We start from the raw sequence: 8,937 nt of genomic DNA, 5'->3' as shown, positions 1-8,937 counted from the left end.
AATTAAGGGTTTGTGGTTGTTTTTTTTTTTTTTTTTAAGATTTTATTTATTTATTTGAGACAGAGAGAATGAGAGACAGAGAGCATGAGAGGGAGGAGGGTCAGAGGGAGAAGCAGACTCCCTGCCGAGCAGGGAGCCCGATGCGGGACTCGATCCCGGGACTCCAGGATCATGACCTGAGCCGAAGGCAGTCGCTTAACCAACTGAGCCACCCAGGCGCCCGGGTTTGTGTGTTTTAAGCGGGGTTGGCCTGGAAAGATTTCAACAGGATAGTCTTTCTTGCTCTGCCATTCATGAGGGAGGGGAGGGATCCTATTTCAGAATGAGTGATCTTCCCAGAACTGGTTTTGCGGGGAATAGAGACCAGTAGAGCCCTCTCTTCTTGCCCCACCTTCAAAGAACTGTGAGCTTATGACTCTTTCTTTTCTGTGTCTCCCAAGAATTGCAAGTGTCAGACTGCATTGTGGTTATTTGCTCACTGAATGTGTCTCGCTCACTAGGCTGTGAGTCCTTGGGGTGCAAGGATGATGTCATTTTTCTTGTTGACTCACCAGTGTCTTGCACCGCGCCTGGCATAGAGCAAGCGCTCATAAACATTGGCTAATGCTAAGAACAAGTCAGCAGCACCAAACGGGTGTGACTTCCTCCTTCGCATCGGGGGGTGGCTAGGCGTTGGCCGGATTTCTGCAATAACCTCCATTATGCTGTCTTGCTCCCTGCAGATGACGTCAGTCGCCAAGGTGTACTACAGTCAGACCACCCAGACGGAGAGCCGGCCCCTCGTGGGCCCGGTGGTCCGACGCCGCCGAGTGCTGACCAAGGACGGCCGCAGCAACGTGCGAATGGAGCACATCGCTGACAAGCGCTTCCTCTACCTCAAGGACCTGTGGACCACCTTCATCGACATGCAGTGGCGTTATAAGCTACTGCTCTTCTCGGCAACCTTTGCAGGCACCTGGTTCCTCTTTGGTGTGGTGTGGTATCTGGTCGCGGTGGCCCACGGGGACCTGCTGGAGCTGGGCCCCCCCGCCAACCACACCCCCTGTGTGGTCCAGGTGCACACGCTCACCGGGGCCTTCCTCTTCTCCCTCGAATCGCAGACCACCATTGGCTATGGCTTCCGCTACATCAGTGAGGAGTGCCCACTGGCCATCGTGCTCCTGATCGCCCAGCTGGTGCTCACCACCATCCTGGAGATCTTCATCACGGGCACCTTCCTGGCCAAGATCGCCCGGCCCAAGAAGCGGGCGGAGACCATCCGCTTCAGCCAGCACGCGGTCGTTGCTGCGCACGACGGGAAGCCCTGCCTCATGATCCGAGTTGCCAACATGCGTAAGAGCCTCCTCATTGGCTGCCAGGTGACAGGCAAACTGCTTCAGACCCACCAGACCAAAGAGGGCGAGAACATCCGGCTCAACCAGGTCAATGTGACTTTCCAAGTCGACACGGCCTCTGACAGCCCCTTCCTCATTCTACCCCTCACGTTCTACCATGTGGTGGATGAGACCAGTCCCCTGAAAGACCTCCCCCTCCGCAGTGGCGAGGGTGACTTTGAGCTGGTGCTGATCCTCAGCGGGACGGTGGAATCCACCAGTGCCACCTGCCAGGTGCGCACTTCCTACCTGCCGGAGGAGATCCTCTGGGGCTATGAGTTCACACCTGCCATCTCGCTGTCAGCCAGTGGCAAATACATAGCTGACTTCAGCCTTTTTGACCAAGTTGTGAAAGTGGCCCTTCCTAGTGGCCTCCGTGACAGCACTGTTCGCTACGGAGACCCCGAGAAGCTCAAGTTGGAGGAGTCCTTACGGGAGCAAGCTGAGAAGGAGGGCGCTGCCCTTAGCGTGCGCATCAGCAACGTCTGATGGCCTGGTGTCCCACCTCCCCATCCCTCTGGTCTCTCCTCTCTGGCATCCTGGGTGAGGGCTGTTACCCAGGCTTACTGGGGAGTCCCAGAAGCACCCATCCTCCACTCCCTCTGCTTCACCCTGGTGGCCTGTGGCTAGGCGAGGCCAACTGGAGTCCGAGCTTTCCTTCCATTGTCCCCTTCACCTCACCCCACTTCCGCCTGATGCACAACTCCCTTACGCCAGGATGGGGGAAGGAGAGGGAAGATTAGGCTGAAGTGACTTAGAACGCCTCAGCCATGCTTGGAGACTCACATTAGGAGGACCACTGCAGTTGGTTGGATAGACTCCCCCCACCTCCCGCCACCACCACCACCACCAAGTTCGGTGACTTGAGGCTGGGGCCCCCACCCGCCTCTAATTTCCCACACAGCTAGTTCCCTAAGGCAAGACTCTGAGAGTCCTTTTGGGGTCTGTGCCCTTAGAAATACGGGAATCTGGAATTCATTTATCCTGGGTTCTCTACCAACCCCTGTTGAAAGAAGTCCGAGTTTTTCATAGCGTGGTTCATTTCTGCTGGCAAATTCGGACTATAACCTAGAATCCTGGTCACCAGTTTTCCTCTTTCTATTTTCTCAAGTGGACCCTCTCTTCAGATACCCAGTTCTCTCATCGCTGCCTCTGCTCCCAGAGAATTGAGGCTGACCCAGGAAATCTGAAACAGTCACAACCACCACACCTGCACCCATTCTGGAATCCGAACTCCTCAGCGTGGAGTGACTAATGCAGAGCTTTTGTCCAAAACCTGACCCTATTCTGCACACAGCCCTGGGAGGATTCGTTTCCTGGTGACCTGTGGATGGGATGAGCCTTGCCAGTATGTTCCCAGGCCCCACAGAAAGGTCTGGAAATGATGTTCCAGATACTTACAGGGCCCAGAATCCCTAGGAAAGTGACATCAACCCTACCATGCAGGATGAGCAAATCCTCAGATTTCCAGACTGCCGTGTGGAGCCTCTGGGAATTGGGGATGCTTTATTAGGGTTTGGGCCAGGGCAGAACTCTGTGGCCGGCAGACACAGGCTGTCACCCCTACCTGTGCCCCTCTGACGGTGCAGGCTATTTCATTAGTCAGTGCTGGGAGGGAAGGGGACCACGCCTCCTGGCCAAATAACCTGGGTCTCCCTTAGCCATTCCTGACACTTGGGATAAAGTGGGTGCCAGCCCCATCTCCACTCTCCTCTGCCACGAAGCCACCTTCAGGTGCGTTAAAGGGCACACTTTGGGAGATCAACTTCAGGCTGTTCCTTGTTCCCTGGTGGGGGCTGTGGGAGGGGCCAAGAAAGGCATATGGGCACCAGAACTTTCTCTAAAGCCCCAAACCCCAAGAGTGCCTCCTGGTCTCATTTAGGTACCAAGGAACTGTCCCCCCGCCCCCACAGTGGCTCGGTGTAGAGTCCGTGCATGAATCAAGTGGCAGGTTGTTCAGGTGGACTCGGTCGCTTGTTACAAGCTACACACTTACCCAGAATGGGTACGTGCGTCTGCGTGTGGAGCTTTACAGAGAAACTCTCACGGTTCTGAGGATGGACCCATGGTCACCACAAGATCCACATAAGATCCTCTTATGTGCCTCTTTCCTTGAACTTGGCTAACTACGACTTCAAAAGGAAGACCCTTCATTCTTCACTGACTGCAAACCCCACCAACACTCCCTAGCTCTCAAGAAAACAAGAACCAGAAAAACTTGAAAATCCGACATAGAACAGAAGCCAGTTTCTGGGCTCTCAACTTTATTCAACATGAGACTTACCTGATTTTTTCCCATGTGTAAAGGCCCAAAGTACTGGAGTGAGAGTGTGTGTGTGTGTGTGTGTGTGCGTACCTTCTTATCCATTAGCAGGCCATCCTCCACTAGCTTCTTCTGCGCACAGCTGCGTCCCTCCCGAGGGAAATCCTTTCTCCCTAGTCCCCTGCTGTCAACTCTAGGCCCCCAGACTCTGCTCAGATTCTCGCATAACAGAATGAGGACATTTTCCGACTTAACCTTTTTGATTCTCCTCCATGACCCCAGACTTTGCTCTAAGCTGCACTTTAAGTCATTCTGTCCTTTTAATACAGCCTGGCTGACCCTCCCTTAATCCTCCCCAGAGAACAGCGGCACCCCCCCTCCCCCCAACCGGCTCTTTACACTATGGCCTCTTCCTCAGAGCTGAAATCCTTCTTCGGGCTTTCGGACAAGCTTGAAAATCAGCCAGGTCTGGTGAGAAATGGGCCCTGCAGACTTGGACTGTCAGGAGGGCGCTAGGCACCGATGTTAACGGGGAGATGCCAGACGGGCAAAACAACCGATGGGGGAGGGTACTCAGGGTGTGACGATGACAAAGGGTGCTGCTGAGGGACCCAGTGAAATCGATGAAACCCGAGTCTCCCTTGGACCAGCGGATGAGACGTAGGTGGAGGCTCGGGAAGTAGGACATGGTACATATGGAAGGCTGACCTAAGGAGAAAGAGACAGAGATAATATATATGCAGAGAGATGTATATAGATGTATATAGGACCAAATATACTGAATGTACAGAAAGGAGATGTTAGCGTGGGGGCAGGTATCTTGCTCTGGTTTTGGGGCAGGACTCCCCGGATTTCCAGACTTTTGACCAATGATCCTGGTTTCAAGGTGGAAGCGAGATAGCTGAGGAGGCTTTTGGGTTTGATGACGGGAGAGGGAGGCGTGGAAGCTGCTCTTCCTAAGTGAGGAGACGCCCACTGAGGCTTCCGTTAATGCGGGCTGAGGCCCAGGAGGAGGGAGACAGGAGGAACGCAGGGGGCGGCCGCTGGGGCCACGGGCATCTAGAACCCACTTCCGCTGCGTGTTCCACCCCTGCGGTGTCCTGTCACTGTGGCACTTTTTTTGTTTGTTTTTTTGGTTTTTAAAATAAAAGCACCTTCTGTGTCCTTTTCTTGAAGTACACTGTATGCCTCCTTCCTCCACAGGGCTGGGGGCCATGGCAGCTCCAGCTCGCTGGGGGAAGGCTGTCCAACCAGGAGCTGAGTGCTTCGGTGTGTGGGGGGCACTGATGGGACGCCCCGACCCTAGCTTCCAAACGCCAGGACTGTAGAGGTGTGGGGCTCATGATGGGCCCAAGGCCGAGGCCCGGCCCTCTACATGGCTGCAAGCAGCCCAAATGCTCTCTGTGCCAGAAGAGTCCCAGTCCTGGCACTGGGTTTGTGGGGGGGGGGGGGGTGGGCATGGCAAACAGGAGGTGGGGGGTTATCAGCTGCCCCGGGGGAGGGTGCGGTTCCATGAGAGGCTTCGGAAATCCTGACTCCGCTCCGCCTTATTATCCACCACCCATCTCTGCAGCTAATAAGACCATCCAAGAATTTCCCCATGAAGCCTGAGCAAAGAAGCCAGCTATAATGTTGCTACAAGTCGGGGATACTGCCCCCTCCCCAAGGCTGCTATCCTGGTCCTTTCCCCTGCTGGTTAACCCAGTTTCTTTGTAACAGGTAACACGCCACCCTTGCTGTAGATAAACAGCTCGGTCATGGCTAGCTCGACCGAAGCACGAGTGCCCGGGGACAGCTTTTCCAGTCACCACATTAAAGACTAAACCAGGTCAAATTTACCTAGTAAAAAAAGACGTGAGCTTGTTTGGTTTATTTTACTTAATTTTAGTCTCTTCAGAATAAGCTGCTGAATAAAATAGACAAATCTCTGTTCTTTACTGCAGCATCTTTTAGAAATAGAAGCCAATCCTAGTATTGGGGCCTGAACCCACAGGCCTACCTAAGAATGGAGCGTCGAGTGAGGCTGAGCTGGGAGGACTGAGCACATGGCCAGGCCCTCCCCCTTCACTGCCATCATCCACTCCCTCCCTCATTCCCGTAGCTCCATCATCAACCTTAGGATCCTTTAGCAAATACCTTTTCACACTGTTTTTAAAGGATTTAAAAAAAAAAAAGTTAAAACTCAGAAATCTGAGTATTGGTTCAGCTCAATCCCGCAAAGTCAAGTTGCTCTGAATCCTGGGCTTCGTCCCTTTCAGCCAGGGATTCACATGCCCAATTTCCCTTCCACGCTACTGTGTAGACATTCCTTATATATCTTCGAGCCTCTATGAGCCTATTTGTTTCATTGTTGGGCACTTTGCCCCAACATTCAAAGAAATGGATTTTTCTTCTACTCTTATCCATCGCTTACCTGAAAAAGATCTGTTGTCAATATCCAGTCCTGAACCCTCTGACAAGAGGTAACACATCCCAGAGTCACTGACTCCTGTTCCCCAGAAATGGAAGGACAGAGGGAGGAGGGGGGAGAAAACGGGGTCTCTTATCATCATCAACAGATACTTATCTAACATGTTTAGGAAACACTAGTTTAGGGATGGGTCATAAGACATACGAGATACAGGATATATGAAATATACAGTCCCTTATACTTTGAAGACACTTGCAAACTTGTGAGGAAAACAAGGTATATTACAAGTCGCACACACTAAGGGCCAGATATACCATCAACGACACGTTCTAAGAGTGAGACGCCCGTGGAAATTCCTCACGGGGACAGGCACTAGGCAAGGGAAGGTATCGATCTATGAGATCTAGTTAGAACACATTTGACCTAAGATTCAAGAAAAATTCAGCAAATACTGAGTTCCTATTATGTGGAAGGTACCACTCAACTAAGAAAGGAGGAGGATACGATGCACACCATAAGGGCTTTGCACCTGCTATTCTTCTGTGGAACTCCTTACCGCTTGCCGACCCCAGCCTTGCTCACTCTTACTACGCTCATCTCAGACCAAAACGCTGTTAAAAGCTATGGTTGCACCGCATACCCATCATTCATAGCACTTACCAGAGCAGCAACTGTACTTGTGAATTTACTGGACTAATGTCTGTCTCACTCGCTAGACCTCAAGTGCCACGTGAATGGGACTCATGTCAGCATTCGGTCACCAGCAGAGCCTGGCACTTCGCCCGGGACCTGCACGTATGTTGCTCAATAAATGTAGCAGAAGCAAGGGAAGAGGGAGGGAAGAAATAGGTCTCAAGTTCACACAGTTAGTACACAGTGCAGCTCGTATATTTGTTAAATACCCATAAAAGATTTAGGTATCATATTTCATAAGGCATGACATAATTGTCAAAAAAAAGAGAACAGACAAAAAGCTCCACTGTTTTGCAAGGGGAGAGATAATTTCCACCCGTTAAGGTCTAGGGAGAGTTTCGAGGAGTTGAGGTTAGAGTCCAGCATCAAAGGACAAATAGTATTTAGATAAGTGAAGAGAAACAGGATTCTCTGTAGGTGGTACGAGGAAAAGTACTGTAGGAAGAAAGCACAGGCATATTATGTAAAGGATGGGTTATAAACCTAGAAGAGAGGGCTTTATAAAGGTGAACAGACTGAAAAGGCAGTGTCATGGAGGGACTGAATATCGGGCTATATGGTCTATTATTTTTTTTCAATAGGCAGTGGGAGCCATTGAAGATATTTGAGGAAGGAAAGAATCTAATTAAAGTACTGTTTATGAGTATCAACCTAGCAGAATTGAGAGACAGGAGACACTAAACCAGTTATGAGACTTTCAAAAGCTTGGGGGAAAGGTAATTGCCAGAGATCCTAGTGTAGTGGAGGTGGTCGGTACATATTATTAAATGGAGCTGTTGAAGGTCTGGACTAAGGTACAGGACACTGAGCATGAAAAGAATTAGGAATATGGGCGCCTGGGTGGCTCAGTTGGTTAAGCGACTGCCTTCGGCTCAGGTCATGATCCTGGAGTCCCTGGATCGAGTCCCGCGTCGGGCTCCCTGCTCGGCAGGGAGTCTGCTTCTCCCTCTGACCCTCCCCCCTCTCATGTGCTCTGTCTCATTCTCTCTCTCTCAAATAAATAAATAAAATCTTTAAAAAAAAAAAAAAGAAAGAAAAGAATTAGGAATAGATTCCAAAGAAATTACAAAGCAGGAAATATAAGCAAGATCTACAAAAAACAAAACAAGGACAGTGATTGAATCAGCCGGTACTCCAGCAGAAAACAGAGGGTATACTCAAAGAGCTAATATGGATAGGATTTAATGGAGGGATTATTTACAAAGGTGTAGGCAGGGCTAATAAGCCAACAAGGGATGGTGAAGCACCCAGGGCCTCCCCATAGCAGGAAAGCCTTTACCAGTCTTAAACCTGGCGGGATGGTGACTGGAAACTGGTGAGAATTGTAGCCAAGGGAGGGGGCTGTGGCTCCAGTGGCCTTAGGCAGCAAGACTCAGCCACTGCCAAAGATCTGCTAGCGTCTCCCACTGGCTTATTCTCATGGGGAGCCAGACGGCAGGGAAGACGGGGTGATGCTGCCCAGAACAGGGCAAAAAAGATGGAGAATAGATCTGGAAAGCTAAAGAGAGCAAAACAGTACAGTGACCAAGCTCAAGGCCCTGGCTAAGGATGCTGGGGACAAGCTACGCACGTGTGTAGCTGGACGTACCAGGGCAGAAGCCTGGAGGCAGCCAGTGAAAGGGGTAATCGGAAGGACTGGACGGAATAGCTCAAGAGGTAATGAACCGCTGAGCATCTGAAAAAACTGGAGCTCTTTTGGAAAGAGGTAAGAAATAGAATCCCTGAGCCCAGTGCACAAGGCTCAGTACGGGCTCCTTAAAGCCTGGAATACTTCTGTCCCACCTAGAAACTGGAAGGGAAGTCGGACCTCCCTGTCCAAGTTATTTTCCTGGACCCCAGTCCCTTCTTCAGTCCCACAACTACTATCTGTATCTCATGCCTTTGACTTCAGTGACCCCAGTGGAGTTTTGTTTCATTAACTGTTTCTTGTTTCCTTACCTGCCCAAGTTGGTGCCTCCCACCTATTTAATGGGTAAGCTCTATAGGGTCCAATGGGTTGAGGCTGTTCTGCCACACTACCTAAACCAACGCCGCCCGAGGAGCCGTTACTGAGTTAATCCTCAGACACGGACCTTCCATATCCTCTACTCTCTGGGACTAAGCCTCACTTAGCTATCACTGGCAGAGAGAATGATCAGAGCTAGAGTCACAGTGAGAGCAAATATCTGAAAGATTGAGACGAGACCAAAGGAGAGGAG

The 8,937-nt window shown here is 51.0% G+C and overlaps 1 protein-coding gene across 1 annotated transcript; it reads left to right on the top strand.

Moving 5' to 3' along the window:
- Window positions 1–428: 428 nt before the first annotated feature.
- KCNJ10 (potassium inwardly rectifying channel subfamily J member 10) lies at window positions 429–1,862 on the top strand. The gene has a single exon (XM_035009495.1). The coding sequence runs from the start codon at window positions 702–704 to the stop codon at window positions 1,860–1,862; it is 1,161 nt and encodes a 386-aa protein (XP_034865386.1). The 5' UTR covers window positions 429–701.
- Window positions 1,863–8,937: the final 7,075 nt, after the last annotated feature.

Source organism: Mirounga leonina, unplaced genomic scaffold, assembly GCF_011800145.1.
Source record: "Mirounga leonina isolate KUSES-001 unplaced genomic scaffold, KU_Mleo_1.0 Mir_154, whole genome shotgun sequence".
Classification (NCBI taxonomy): domain Eukaryota; kingdom Metazoa; phylum Chordata; class Mammalia; order Carnivora; family Phocidae; genus Mirounga; species Mirounga leonina.
Note: the sequence above shows the minus strand (reverse complement) of the source record. Positions and strands in the feature narration are given on the sequence as shown.

What these genes read in the sequence shown, in the direction of transcription:
- KCNJ10 (XM_035009495.1), top strand. Translation starts at nt 702, where the DNA reads ATGCTGTCTTGCTCCCTGCAGATGACGTCAGTCGCCAAGGTGTACTAC.